Source organism: Podarcis tiliguerta (assembly GCF_965153285.1).
Source record: "Podarcis tiliguerta genome assembly, chromosome: 13".
NCBI lineage: Eukaryota > Metazoa > Chordata > Lepidosauria > Squamata > Lacertidae > Podarcis > Podarcis tiliguerta.
The window spans coordinates 30,867,699-30,883,378 of NC_139546.1; the positions used below are offsets into that span (position 1 = coordinate 30,867,699).

A 15,680-nucleotide genomic window follows, 5' to 3' on the forward strand; every position below is an offset into this window, starting at 1 on the left:
TGGAAAAAGAAGAGTTAGGGAATAAAAAGCAGGCCTTTTGGGGGTATGAGAAAGTAGACCAAAGTGCACCAAAATGCAAAGCTGCATGACTGAAAGCTTTTCTCAAGTTTTCTTCTTCTTCTTAGCAGTGATAGTTTAAATGGTCCCTTGGCTGTGGAAAGAATGCAAGACAACCCATGTTTCGTTCACATTCACAACCCAGTGAGGAACACTGCTATCATACCTGTTTTCTAGGACGGGAACTAAGGACTTGGCTAGACATTACACTCACCCTGAGAGAGCAGGCTCCACCATTCCATGGGGAATTTTGGAGACTCCCTCGCAGACCAGCATAAATGGTTAGAGGGAATAAAAATGTCACACGTGCTGGAGGAGGCGCTGCTGGCTGCATTTCTCTGCCCCTTGTTTATCTCCCCTACTTGGTGGCTATTTTTCTCTAGGAGTTGGAAGGGAGAGTAGTAGGGGAAATTAGCTGCTAAAGATAAGGTTGAGATAAACAACCAAGTAAGAACGAAAGCCAGCAGTTCCTCCTCCCCTGGATGAGTGTTTTCTGTCTCCTCCAGCTTTCAATGCCTGTTGCAGAAGCCAGAAGGCAGGCAGGCGGGTGGGTGGGAAACTTCAGAGACAGCAGCAGTCAGATGCCTGCAGACAGACTCTGAGGCAGAGCGACCGACTTGCTTGAGAGTCGACCACCGAGCAAGCCCACAACGTAAACTCGAGCACCCTCAAAGGCCACAAAGATCTGGTATTCTAGAACAGGAGAGTGGAAACATGCTCACAGACGCCTCTCCCCACTCCCCCGCCCTCAAGCAACCCAAAGGCATGATCAGAGTTCAGGGACATATTCCAACCAGGCAACAAGGACAGTGGTGAGGGGAGTGGCCAAAGAGAGGTGTGGTCCTGAGGGGCTGTATTTGCCCCTCCCCCATCGGGCCTGAGTGTCCCCCTTCCTCCTCTACATTGTTAGGAAGTGTTGGTTCTTCGTCCTCAAGCAGCTATGGTAGGATTGATTGTGATGGGTGGGGTAGAGTGCATCCCCAGGGGGCGAGCAGATCAAGGCAAATTAGGATCCATCAGTAGATCGCAGGATGATTTGCAATCAGAAAGCAAAGGATTTGGTTCCCCTTTGTTCAAGAATAGTGTCCACAAATGGCTCTCCTTCCCTACATTAATCTGTTAGAATTTCTGATCCACGCAAACTTAGATGTAGGTTTGTGCTCGTACATGCAGGTCTTCCCAATGTTTTGTTCACGGGGAGCAGCAGGTACCTGGCTCCAGCCTCCAAATAAGCCTTGACATCTGTTTATAGTATTCTCCAAATAGGCCCTTGTATTTTGCACCTGATTGGTGGATCTTGGGGTTGCAGCCTGAAGTTTGCCTACACCAGTGGTATAGTATCAAGGAACCTCCACACAATAGGAGACCCAGTGTGTGTGTTGCATAGGTGTGAATATGTGTTGGGACTTCCTGACCCCACCAAAACAAAAAGTTCTTTGGGGTTCTTCCAGAATGTCAAGATCCATGATGCAAACGTTCTACGAACTGGACTGTAGGTCAAATGGCCAAGTTCTCTCTTGGGGTTGCACCGTTTGGAAAGCCCCCAACCTCCCCTCCCTCCTGCCCCAACCAAGTGGGTGCTCCAGTCTTACGGTTTTGTCCCACATCATGGTAGGTGAGGATGGCTGGACGTTTGGGCTTGGGTGTCCCATGGATGGTGATTGTCACAACCCCATAAGGTGTCTCCACTGTGTGTTTCTGTGGAAGGGGGAAAAGAGAGAGAGATAGAAAGAAAGAAGGGTGAGTAAATGTGACATCACAGGGCTAGACCATAAGCCAGTGCAGACAGCCATAACCAGACTTATGCTGAGTGCATGGAGGGAGAAGTCAGGTCATAAGTGGTGGTGGCCCCATCTCTGACTTCTGTGCTGAGATGGTTCCTTGTAACCCGTAAACTGATTGTATATGTGTTGGCTTCCTCTGTGAAATTTGGGATCCAGCTAAATGCAGGTGTTGCACATCACATGTTCATAAAGATTTTGCATGCATAGATTCTATGTACAAGGCACAATCAACATGGGGGGTGGGGAGGGAGCTGTCTGCTGTGATCCTAGTCCCCCCCCCCTTCCAGGCTTCCAGTGTATCCTGATCATAGCAGCTGTCTCCACAGAAAACATACAGTGCATGAGTTAAGACGTAGGTTCAATCCTAGTTTGTTTGCACTTTTAAAATTAGGGTACCTCAAGGGGCAGGGCTGAGACTGGGTTCAGAGACAGCAGATAAATGGGCCAAGTCAAAAGACCACTCAGGGCCCAGTCAGTTGTTGCTTTCCCATACATCTGAGGCTGTTTGTGGTGTGTGGTTAAAAACAAGGAGTGGGAAATGAAAATTACATGCGCGCACACAAAATTGGATATTTTCGCTTATTTTACACAGTTTATTCTCCTTATGCTAGTTATGGGGTGGTGGAAATTACTATGCATGTACCATGGCCCATCCCGGCTGCTAGAACTTCTGCTCAGTACTTGAGTCCCCAGCATTGCCAACAATGCACAGCAATATATAATCACCAGGTGGACCTTATCACAGTACGGAGATAAAATATTATCCCCCTTCTATTATCTGGACATCATGATACTGTTCAAGACCCAGTTACCAGTGTGATTTAAAAATTGATAATATTCTTCTCTTCTATTCCACCACCCTCAGCTTCTGATTTTCTGACCCTTCTATTTTCATGCCTATCTTCACAGCCTTGAGGACTAGAACCTTGGTGTTTTGTTTTAAAGAAGACTCTGATTCGTGGGGTGCTCACTTTCATTCTGCTGCCCAAGTACCAGCCAAGACCATCAAGATCACTAGTTGCTTACTTTGTCCCTACAACTACTTCAAGACAACTCTATGTTTTTTGACCTGTAGATTAAAATCAGCATCCCTCCCAAGGCTCTCAGGATAAAATTGAGAATAGTAGCCAAACCATGGTTTAAATATGAGTTAGGAATCAAACCCAGAACATGTTGTTTATATGGTAAAGTCCAGTCCAGGAATATGCCAAGTAAGATAGATTATTTGTAGCTTTGAGTATACAGGGTTCATTTTCTTCTCATCCCAATTTGGAATTTTATGAAATGACATATATTATAATCCACTTTCCTCTGTGCTTTTTCCTAATGTACAAATCATCTCCAAGCCATGTTGTAATCTTGAAATACATCTGAAGCGTGCGCAAGGTCAGGCGGTATGACTCATAAGTGAAAACTATGCTGGCACTCGCTGCCATAAAAACGAAACACTGCCCACAACATTCCAGAACAAGTGCAGAATTCAGTGTCAGAGGACTGATCGTCTCCACCTTATCATTCCCATGATACACTGGGAGAAACCTGGGCCAATATTCAAAACAATCACATCTCTTCTCTCTCCCTCTCTCTCTTTAAAGTTCCTTGTTTATTCTACAAGCCCTTCCTGCTAAGGCTTTCTCTTATAGCACACAAGGGAACTCAATGTATTCAAAAGCAATTGGACACTCAGAGAAAGGTTGAGTGATTTGGCACCGGCAGATACTCCTTTCCAGAAAGGCAATAACACAGGCGTGAAAAGGGTAAAAGGTGGAGATGAAAGAAACAGTTCAGAAGAGAGGCAAGCGACCACGAGCCTAGATTTAAGACTTGCTGGCAAGGCTGACACAAGCCCAAAGCGGGAAGCGGTGACTAATGGTTACAGATGATAGTCCGGGACAGCACCTACTGAGCCAAACAGAGGCCACCAGCCAGGCATTGTGGCTTGCCAGGAAGGTTGTTTGCTGAACCCTGAGTACTGTATTCAGGTCCTACACAAGCCCTATTCAAGCGTTCTCCTTGTCCTGAGCCCACATGCACCGGGGAAGAAGAGTGCTAGTTCCCTCAACCCGTCCCACGGGGGTCAAGTGAGACAGAAGCAAAGAGTTAGTTGGAGGGCTAACTTTTGAAGCAGGAAGTCTTCTCTGCTCATCCACCGTTCCTGGCATACAGCCCATGACATCAGGTTCTGCATCCCGAACAGAAGCTATCCATCCAACTCATGGAGAATGACAGGGATGGCAATGGGGGGGTGGGGTGGAGGAGCTGTCCTTGCCTTCCCCCTCTCACACAACGATTAAACACAACAGGAGAATGCCTGAATGAAGCCCCTGTTGGTGTACAAACTGTGGGAGGCAACTAACAGGCATGTCTAACGGGGTTACAGTGGTACCTCAGGTTATATACGCTTCATGTTACATACACTTCAGGTTACAGACTCTGCTAACCCAGAAATAGTACCTCGGGTTAAGAACTTTGCTTCAGGATGAGAACAGAAATTGCACGGCGGAGGCGGGAGGCCCCATTAGCCAAAGTGGTGCTTCAGGTTAAGAACAGTTTCAGGTTAAGAATGGACCTCCGGAACAAATTAAGTACGTAACCAGAAGTACCACTGTATATACAGCTCCCTGGTAGTCCTGCAGCAGGGTTTCTACTAAGCCAGGGGTGAGGAACTTATTTTAGCCTGAGAGTCACATTCCCTTCTAGGAAACATCAGGTGGTTGTGGCAGTGCAGGCAAAAGTGGGCAGGATGACAAATGTTAACTTACTCTCACACCCCTCTCCATCCTCCACCCAGGCATGGGAAAGAAGGATTATAAGAATTTGGGGACACGTTCTAGCTAGGCAAAAACACTCAAGTAAAGGGAGCCAGTGAAACATGGCCTGTGAGGAACAAGAGTCCCCAAAGTCAAACAGAAAGGCCTGGAGGCTGTTCCTGAACCTGAGGCTTCCCATTCCTGTCCTATGCCAAGGGAACATGGCAGAATGGAAGTCTGGCTTATACTTAAGGGTACAACTTGTAGAGAATGGACTGTGCCTAAACACAACATACTTGGCAGCTTCTGTAGTTTTGCAAACCCAGGCAGGAAGTCAAAAGAGGAAATCCCTTGTGGGCTGCTGCTGCAGAAAAGTGTTGAGCTGTGTTTGGCTTGGTGGGTTTTCAGTCATGGTACAAAGGCAGACATTGCTCCCGTGTCTTTAACAGCTGTGTAGGGCTGGCGAATAATGCCAGTGCAGGAGTGCGCAACATGGTACCAGCTGACAATACACAGAGGCCTCTTCCCTTTTTGCATCTGGTCACTCAACTAGCCATAAGCCCCTTGGGAGGTTTTTGTTTCACCCATGTAGGCACACCAGCTACTGTTGTTTATTGCAGCCTAATCTAATCTTACGTTTTCTTATCTACTCTCCTGCATTCTGATTTGTTTTATGGGTTGTAGTTTTATTGCTTTTGTGTTGACTTTGGATGATTTGGCACCTGTGTGCATGTTTGTGTTCCCAAAAACATTTCAATAGAAATATTGTGATTGATGCAGTAGTGTGGTGGAACAGGGAGGGGTAGGGATGTTGGCGTCATCTCGGGGGGGGGGCATTACTTGCCAATTCTTTATGTGCCAAATAATTAAGCTTAACTCAAGAGAAACCCACCATATAAACTAAACAGAGGAAGAGGGAGGTAGCCTTAGCAAGCATAGCTAAGAGGCTAAAACTGGCACTTTTCTTTCTGAAAAAAAATCCCAGATCCCTATATCATGACCAACCAAAATGCCACAAAATACTGACCAAGACTTTGAGCCCACCCAAACTGTTCAAAGATGGGTTGAGGGGAAAAAATGCTGTCAAAAGTTTTTCTTCTTCTTTTGTATAGGCTTAGGAGGGGCTTGGCTATCAGGCCTGTCATGAAGAGTACACGAACATCAGCATTTACCCACTACACCACTGAATGAATGACTAAAATAATAAACAAAGTGGAACTGCAACAAAATTTTGCAGTATATCCTCCCCCTGACAGCTTGGACTGGTGGGCTTTTTTGGGTTTTTTTGTCCATCTAGGTTGTCTTTCTCTCTCTCTCTTTTTGGTCCAACTGGGTTTTGTTTAATTCCTTTAAAATATATTTTTGGACTTGGGAAAACATCAGGGCTACCAATACTGCCCCTCCTGTTACTCAGCAACCTCATTTTGGCTCCATTTTTCTTGGCACACCCCACTTCCGTTCACTCTTGGAGGGAGCAATAAATAAAGCTAAACTTGTCACCCACCAAGTGCAGCTTAGAATCCTAACAGCTGGTAAGGTCTGGAAGCCAAGCCTCCAGGAGTCTGCCTCTAGCTCTGGGATGAAATGCGAATATAGTTTAATTATTTGGCCAGATCCCTGTCATGCTGGGTGGTCTTGGACAGACCTAAGTTTCCTGAGCTTTAGTTCCTCATTTGGAAAATGGGCACAAGAATGACTTACCTTGCGCGTGGGTGGACTGGTGCAATAAGATTTTTGCAATCAGGAAGAGCAGCTATTATTTGGCATTTCCATTATATAAAGGGTTGCCTCTTTCCGTTTACACCTGCTGTGTCACCAAACCTCGTAACAACCCTATAATTATATTTTCCTATTTTACCAAATGGGACTTTGCCTTGCCTAAGGCTGGTCAATGAGGTCATGACTAAACAGAGAAGAGTTGCCACCTTTTTAGCCGGATGACAAGCAGGGATTTCAACAGGTGCAGCTTTCTTCAACATAGTGGTGGTGACAGAACTTGTCCCAGCTGCTCCTGCATTTTTGAAAGCAGCTTGATTTACAGAAGTCAGCAGGAAAAGCTTTTCATAACATAAGGGATGAGCATGGCTGGACTTGCCCGTTAAAGGCATAGGAGCAGGGATATTTCTAAGACCTGGCAACCCAAGTGATGGAATAAGCTGCAGATGTTGAAGTTCTGCACATCCCACAATCCCACAGCCATTTAAGGCCAGAGAGTGGAAGCAAGGATGGTAGAAGCTTTAATTCAAGCCCATCAAGGTCCTGGCACTGACCAAGGAACTGACTGGTAGATGGCAAGGAAGAATAGTGTTAGCCTGCTGGAGTTGGCAAAGGTGCCTCCGATATATCTTGAAGACAAGAAACAAGAAACAGGCTGGGCCAGAGCCAAGATTCCACGGGAGAGCTGTTGTGCCTTTAATGATTATATAATGGAGAAATTAAAGGTGGCTCATTGCGAGATCTTGTGCAAGAGGTCTTTTGAATCTCCAAGTAAGGCTAGGAAAGACCCCTGCCTGAAACCGTGCAGAGTATAGACAAGAGCATAGTCAGCAAGCATAGGAAATAAGAAAGCTAGGTAGACCAGTGGTCTGACACACTCTAAGGCAGTGCTCTGTTTCAGTTTGACAGAGGCATCTTTTCTCAGCATACAGAGAAAGGTGGCAACCTCAGAAGTGCCCTCAGCTCCAGCTCACAAGGCCTTAAGTTGGTTACACAGAAGTCATGACTCCATTATCTGCTTATGTGGGGAACCTTTGACCCTCCAGATGTTACGGAACTACAACTCCTGTCTTCTCTGGCCATTGGCTATGCTTGCTGGGGCTGATGGGAGTTGTAATTCTGCAACATCTGGAGGGCCAAAGGTTCCCAACACCTGGCTTACACTGACTTGCTAAATAAACTGTGCAGATGCGGACCCTCCAGAAGGACTCCAACTGCCACCAGCCCTGACCAGCATGGCCAGTGGTCAGAGGTGATGGGAGTTGGGGATCCAACAACAACTGGAAGGTGACAGCCTCTCCATCCCTGTGCTGAAAGCTCACTCTTCCTTCATAGACTAGGGTTGCTGCTTCTCCCTCAAGAAGGACTCAGTGTCTCATCCCAGAGTAGCAAATCAACAGGAGTTGTTGGCAGGAATTCAACAGGAGTAGAACCAGGGGCGCCAACAAAAATTTTGTTGTGGGTACTTAGCACCCACACTGCAGAGCCCCCAATGCAACGTCTGGTGCCTCGAAAGCATCAGAAGTCATGTCCAAGATCTTGTGAGACCTCGGTGATGCTGTCCGAGACCTCGCGAGTCCTTGGACAGCAACCCTGAGGCCTTGCCACCAGAAGTCAGGTTCCGAGGCTGGGGCACACGTGACGTCATGACGTCACGGGCACCCATAACTTTAGGCCCAAGTTGGCTCCCCTGGGTAGAACTCTGAAACTCCAGGCTGAGGGAAAGGTGCACGTGCAAGATTTCTGCTAAATCCATCAGGCAGCAACTGCAATGCTTGGATGCACAGTATACCCAGTGTGGATAGAACAAGGAGAGAAGGAACGATCACTGAGGGGTTAACATAGCTTCTTTCTGTTTGGCATTTTTGGCATTCTGAGGGTTCGGGGCCCCAGTTCTGTCCCCGTGAACAAGAGGGGAAGGGGTGGTGATTACCTGGCCTTGTTCCTGCAGAAGTTTGGCTGCTATCAGTTCAGCATCCTAGAACACAGAGAGAGAGAAAGAGAAAGGAGGGGGGAAGACAGACAGACAGACAGACAGACAGACAGAGAATGCAGGGTGGGAAGTAAGTGAGGAAAAAGAATCAGAGTTATGGGAATAGGGCAGGGGAGCGGAAATCAAGGGGGTGCAGAGACTTCAGGCTATAGATAGTGGCCCTTTTTACCAGCACGGGCAATGAGCAGACATGCAAAACTGGACTCACCAGAAAGCCAACTGCACTCTAGAGCTGTAACGCTAAGGGTTCAACCTGCTTCCTTACATGCTTTCTGCTAAATGATGCATTGCTTAGCTGAGGTTATACTGTGTCTTTGGGGAAAGGCAAAGGCCTGCTCCCTACCCATGCTTCCCCAAAGAAACTAGCCATTTAGACTGTATAGTTCACCAGAGCAGTCCCAGCAACCTGTGTCCAATGGTAAGGACACCTGGGCTAAAAGCACACCTGTGCCAGATTTCTCCCTGCCACATATCCTAGGACTTCTATGATTAAGAATATGACTTCCTGGGAACATTTGCACACACCCACACCTTACTTAACCCAGGTAATTTCACAGTTTTGAGATCAGTTGCTGGGAAGTGATTAGCACCTGAGTAAAAAGGAATTAACTGGCTGCACCATCCTTTGCAAGGGCTGAGCTGCTTTCGCATGGAACACAAGCTTGGGGGTGGGGAGATCCTTTGTTGACAGCATCCCTAGGGATTGAGTATGACAAAGTAGATAGTGCCCGGGCATTTAGATACAAAGCAACCTGTTGATCATATAAATCAATAGTTTGATTTCTATCCAAATACACTCTGTGGTTTATTAAAACAGATACCACATCATCTCTTCAGTCAGGTCAAACTCTGTTGCCTCCGAAAATTAAAATAAGTAGTCTAGGGGCTCCATTCACCTAACTTTTACTCAAAAGGAGACCCACTGAAATTAATGTACCTATGTTAGCCATTTTAATGGGTCTACTCTGAGTATGACTAACACTGGGTACAGTTCATAATGTCTGTGGATTTGCAGTGCAGCTCCAGAAACACAACAACAGGCTGGACAAGTCTGGACCTAAATCTCCCCCAGCAGCATGACTGCCAAAGATTGTAAGTGCAACATTTCTGCAAGTGGTTTTTTGCTGTTTTATTTACTGCATTCATTCATATTCCAGCGTTTACGCCTGGAAGCTCAAGGCTCTGCTAGGTATCCAAGAACAGGCCAGCTTTGGCAATCCTGATAATGCCCTGGGCTTGGTATGTGGTTCTCCGGTCAACCAGTTTATATAAATGTCTCACTTCATCATCAATGGAAGGCAAAACAAGCCCTCTGCATAGACCAAGGGAGGATAAGGGTTTATACCACTATTCAGAGAGTTAAAGCTCTCAAATAGCAACAACCAGGGAAGGGCTGCAGTGGTAGAGCATGAGTTTCTGAATTTCCCCCCTTCCTCAATAGAGGAGATGGTCCAGCTGTTGCATCTCTGTCCTGCAGTGCTTTGAAAGAGACATGCTTCGTCTCTCAGCAGAGCTCTGTCCCCTCTATGGATGTGGCCAGCAGAATTGGTGGATTGGCAGAGGTTGCAATTTTTAGGTATCTGGAGGGGCCATGGATTGGTGGTAGAGTCAGTGGTGGTGGGTGCCCATTGGGATTGGTAGGGTGGAAGGCAGGGAGGCCACCAGTAGGTGGGGCCAGAGCCAGCGCCAAAGCCAGGCGCAGCCAACTAATTCTGGTTTTGTCCCCCTCCTGTTCTCTGCCGCATTCTACAAGGGCAATACTTGAGATTGAGGGGGGAGGAAACTGACACCCAGAGCTGCCCCCTGGACTGGATGTAAGGAAGAAGGCAGGCAGGTAAGGTTGGTGGGGCATTTGCGATAACGGACCAGCCTCCAATGGGTAGAGCACATATTTTGCACAGACTTTGCACATGAAAGAGCCCAAGTTCATTTGCCAGCCTCTCCAGCTACAAGGATGTAGCAACAGTGCGATGGGGAAAAACAAAACAAAACAAACAAAACTTCTGCCTGAAGCACTAGGCCCTTCCGCCATTGGGCCAGATGGACTGACTACTGAGCTCAGCGTACACTGGGATTTCTTATGCGTCTGCTTTGCCAATCTGCTTCAGGCGGAAAAGAGCAAGGAGAGAAACAGGCAAGACTGGACAGCTTTGGGTACACTGGTGAGAAGGAGAAAGAGGGATTGCGGGGAAGGGGAGAGTCAGGGGAATCCTGTCCTTTTGCTGACCTTGCCCGGATCAGGTGCTCCTGGGGCTCGCAGAAGCGGCTTCTCCTCAGTTATCTGCACTTCCTGAAGCTCCGTCATGGCTCCTGAAGCAAAATATAAGAGACACAGACATCAAGCAGTGTATTCGCTGGGGCACAGCCACGTGCATCTGAAAAGTCACTGGCTGAGGATGGGGCTCCTGTCAGGACTCTACCTCATGGCAGAGCCAGATTTTGGGCAGTACAAGCAGTTCCCCTGCACAGAATGCAGAGCCAAGGGGGCACAAAATGATGGTGGTAATAACCACCTATATTTCTACAGGTACCTACTGAGAAGATTGATTGAAAAAGCAATTGTACCAACAGGAATTATTGTGAAAATAATAAATATTTATGGTCTGTGTGCGCACCAGATTTTGTCCTTGCTCAGGGCGCTGTATTACCAAAGTACACCACTGCTCATGGCTTTCCTCAAAGCTGGCTTTCTGCTGTATCTTAGTGATGGCTCACACAGGAATAGTCCTCATCTGATAGCTATTCTATCAAGCAGGGATGGCAGATGTGAATCAGTCATCCTGGACCAAATGTCAGCCAATAGAATTCGCATATTACCCAGTGTGAGCTCAACTGCGATGCTTTCCAATGTGGCATCACTTTACAGTGACACATTTATCTGCTGGCCATTAAGTGAAGAGGTCAAGAAATATATCTGTGAACCAACCCAGAGTCTTGGCCTTACTTTAACAAAGAGATGAGCCTCATTGTCCATCAAAGAGTGCTTTTGCACACCACACATAAAACTGCCCATACTGTGGATCTCCGGCAGGTTGTATTGATTTTATTGTATATCAATTATTGCATGTGTATTATTTCTGCTGGACGCTTTTGAGACCATTCCTCAGAAAGGCAGGATACAAATTTAAATAATAAATAATTGAAAACAAATGTGTGCCAAGCTGTGAGTGTGGGACTGAAAGTGGAACAGAGCCCATATGAGAACGGCTGTAGGTGTCACTTTAAAATTACTGATGCAGGGGATGCAAAATAAATTTTAAAATCTCAAACACTCTGCATCTTGATTACTTGTGAAAATAACTGAAGCCTATAAGGATGCTATTATTTTGGTTTAACTATCACGGAGGCAGCTGCAAAGACAAAGTGTAAGAACAGAGGACATAACACAAGTTGTAAAAATATCATACCTAAAATGGTGTTCTGTCTTTTGTTGTTGTGGGTGAAATAATATCTTTTAAAAGTCTGCGGGTATGTGTGTTATTTTGCGGCACCATGCTGTTGCTTGATCTGTGGCATTTATGTGACTGTGTTTTGACCAATGGCCCTATGCCTAATGCAATAAACCTCCCATTTTACAGGTTGGGGGACTGAGGGAGAGAGACTCATCTAAGGGTACACAGGGGGTCCTGGACAGAGCTGAAGAAGTGAACCCAGCTGTCCTAGATCCAAATCCTTTGGTTATGTAATGGAGTGTAACTTTATATAAAGGACCATTCATTGGCAGAGGCCCAGGGTCAACCTGACATCAAAAATGACCCAAGTGGTATCGCTCAGCTTAAGGGTTCCAATTAAAAAACAGTGCTCTGAGAGGTGTACCCCAGAATCTTTTGCAATATCCCAATGGGTGTCCGGATGCAGTTCCGACCAACGCCATTGCACCCATCATTCTCAGCAAAGGAGCAAGAGATTGTGGGGAAGCACTTCTCGAACTGTGCCATGCCGTTGCTTCCTGTGGCAGCGGAACCCTTGGCTAAGCCCTGCAGCTGGCACAGCACCAGCCCTGCTCATTCCTGCTGGGAGTGCAATACATGATCAAGCGCTACAGTAGTTAACGAGAGCCGCTGTGACATGTGGAGCAGAGCGGTACACCAGCAGAGACACCGTATCAAACCATTGGTGCACCCAGCTCAGTATTACCTGCACTGACTGGCAGAGGCTCCCCAGGGTGTTGGGAAAGCCCTACATGGAGATGGCAGGGATTGAACCTGTGGCCTTCTACATGCAAAGCAGATGTTACAAGCGTGCATACAATGAAGGTGTCTATGCCCTGTGGTGCTATCCTCCACAATCCAAATTCTGCACCGAGGGAACCTAATCTCTATATACAGCACAACTGTGATCTTTCCAATCATACAAAAAAGAAATCTATGCTTATATTGCACAATTTATTTTCTTTTTCAGTAACTACCTGGAGGGGCCAGAAGTAAAAACTTAAAAGCCTAGCTGAAAGATTAGCTCTCCAGCCCCATGCATATCCGCACCCTAAATCCTGAAGTTTCCTCAAGCCCACATCATCCTTATCCCAATTCCTCCCTTCCCCCTTCTCTGGATTGGTATGTTCAGTGGCTAAATTATTCCCTGTTCAGTTGAGGCAGAAAGCTACCCCCCTTCAGGATGCATAAAAATCAGTGTGATTGTTTTTAAATTTGACTTTTTAACAAAACATTTCAAAATACATCATAGGTCTCCCTCAACCCCCAAGCATCCCATCTAAAATAACACCTGAATGGAACAGGTTCCAGTTCATACTGCCAAACCCTTAAAACTGAATCACAGCCATCTATCAAACAGATTACTGTATAAATTAAAGTCTGGTCTGTTTAAAAAAAGCTCTGGTGGGCAGAGGGCGCTTGACTGCTGAGGTTAAGCATCATAACAATGCATAAGTTTTGTGCATCCTGTTTATAGCCAAGGGCTTCCTAATGCACCTGGTGACTGTAGACACTAGGATACAGATGTGCTCTCCTACATACCACCAGGATCATCCACGGGAGACCACATTGGTGATCTTGGGCTCTTTTATAGTGTGCACCTTCCAACTATCAAAGCTCTTCAGAGTGTCCCAGTTCTCAAATTATGAATATTTGTGCATCGGCCTCCACAAATCCACTCGCCAGCTCACCCGCAACAAGCGCCCTCCGTTCTCTAGCAAACAGGACATTCAGCACCTGACAGAGGTTCAATTGCCAGTGCAGTTTTTGAGCAGGTAAGAAACAGCCGGAGTGCCTTCCAATCAGCACGAGACTTGAGCTGTTTCTTGTCCTCTCCATGCCAGGCACAGACAACAGGTGATCCTGCATTGGACTAGATGAGCCTTGGGGTCCCTTCCAACTCTACAATTCTGTGATTCTGTGACCCTGCCTCTCCCAAAGTCCTCTGTGTGTGCCAGAGGAGTCAAGGAAGGGAATAGGTGGTGACTGCATATAATAGTTGACTAGTAGGACACTTGTTTTTGAACCAGCTAAACAAACTACATGGAGATTTATTTTCCATCTGATGGGCAGTGTTTTGCCCAGCAATGACTAACCTATTTTTACAGAAAGCTCTGGACATTTACAGCTCAGTCCTATGCTTGTTTACTGGAAGTATATCCCACTTTTTTCAACAGGACTTAGCTCCAAATAAATATGCACATGACTACAACCTTAACTTCCAAGTAAGTGATCTTGCTTAGTATTCTCACATAGCACAGAGAGAGTCCAAAAGAAATTAATCTTCTAACAGATGTAGTTGTGCTGTGCATGTGAATACCATGGCCACACATTTTGGATCATGTTCCTAGCTGATATTAAGACTTCATTTAGTTTCAAACCAGCAGGTTAGATCCAGACTAAGTCGACTGAAGTTAGGTGCAGCCCTATGCACATTTACTTGGGAGAAAGTCTCACTGAATTCAGCAGGGCTTACTTCTGGGAATATGCATATACGATTGCAGAGTTAGTTGCCACTGAAATCAATGAGACATGTTAGTCGTGACTTAAATTAAGCCTCACTGATTTCAGTGGGAATTAAGGGTGCCAAAGGCAACCTGTTTGAGCATTCCTCCTGATTCGTTTTCAGGATAATTAGACAACGTGGGCCATTTAATAAGCATTCGTACATACTAATTTGTTTGCAGAGAAAGCTTTATCCCACACTTCCCAGTGCATTTTTTAAAAAATTGCAGAAAGTCCAACCATTGGGGGAAGTGTGTTTGTTGCGCAAGCTCTCCCAATCAGCTCTAATTGCACTACCCAAATTTGCCAGTACACGATTGAATTCCACTTGAGAATAGCAACAGCCTGGAAGTGCCCAGAGTGCAACTGACTTGAGCCTGGATGCAAGCCAATGTTTGAATTGTGCTACAGCAATCCGCCAGCTTGCTCATGCCTGTTCAGGAAATATGTGAATTTCAAAACGTAGAAGTTGATTTATTTAAGTCAATGATCTAAGCCTGTCTTCTTCTTTTCTTTATAATTTAAATCATCCTGACCGTGCCTAGGAAAAGAATGCTGTATGTGAAATAGCCCTAAGCTACTACAAAGTTCACTGGGTGGTCTTGGGCAATCTCTCTCCCAGGGCTGATTCACACATGCAGGTGTATCAGAATTTCTCTCTGTGCCTGCAACATAACATAATGCATTTTAGTCCCACTATGGGGCTAGTTCAGGGACAGCCAAGATAGCCAAGATAGACAACAACTCCCATCATCCCATATCTTTTGGCCATGGTGGCTGGGACTGAAAGGAGCTGGAAGTCCAACAACATTGGCCATCATGGTACACGTGTTGAGGACTGCAGCTTTTATTACTGTTCATGTGGTGACTGTCAATGGATTATGTGAACATACACACTACAGTGGTACCTTGGGTTACAAACACTTTGGGTTACAAACTCCGCTAACCCAGAAGTAGTACCTTGGGTTGAGAACTTTGCCCCAGGATGAGAACAGATATCGTGCACCGGCGGCGCAGCGGCAGAAGGCCCCATTAGTGAAAATGCACCTCAGGTTAAGAATGGTTTCGGGTTAAGAACGGACCTCCAGAACTAATTAAGTTCGTAACCAGAGGTACCACTGTACTGAGGAGGATAATCCCTAAAGGAAGTTCTATCTGAGGGGAGTTAGAACCACGGCAGCTCATTCAAACATGCAAGTCATCCCTTGATGGTGCAGGCATCCCTTTGAGGAGTAGCCCTGGGGGCTGTTGGGAGGATTACAAAGAAGAAGAAGAAAAAAGGCAAGAACTGTGAAGCTCTTCGGACCATTCTGGAACATGCAGTAATGAACTGTGCTTGTAAGGGGTGTGTCTGCATATAGTCTGCCAACACTCACATATTTCGATGCATCTGAAAAATGGAACCGTACTCCCTCCTGCCCCAGGGCACTCTGGAGAAGGGGAA

At 46.2% G+C, this 15,680-nt stretch overlaps 1 protein-coding gene across 13 annotated transcripts in view; it reads right to left on the reverse strand.

Moving 5' to 3' along the window:
• The window catches only part of NDRG2 (NDRG family member 2), a 45,128-nt gene that overhangs the window by 25,387 nt on the left and 4,061 nt on the right, over positions 1 to 15,680 (reverse strand). For 7 of the 13 annotated variants that reach the window (XM_083411326.1, XM_083411331.1, XM_083411336.1 and 4 more), the window contains exons 2-3: positions 10,528 to 10,610; positions 1,650 to 1,755 (exon numbers count right to left, since the gene is read on the reverse strand). In XM_083411326.1, coding sequence (XP_083267452.1) covers positions 1,650 to 1,755; positions 10,528 to 10,605 — 184 coding nt within the window. In that variant the 5' untranslated portion in view covers positions 10,606 to 10,610. Of the gene's footprint in view, positions 1 to 1,649; positions 1,756 to 8,240; positions 8,286 to 10,527; positions 10,611 to 15,680 lie in introns of all 13 variants that reach the window. The other 6 variants (XM_083411333.1, XM_083411324.1, XM_083411330.1 and 3 more) reach the window with 1 other exon arrangement.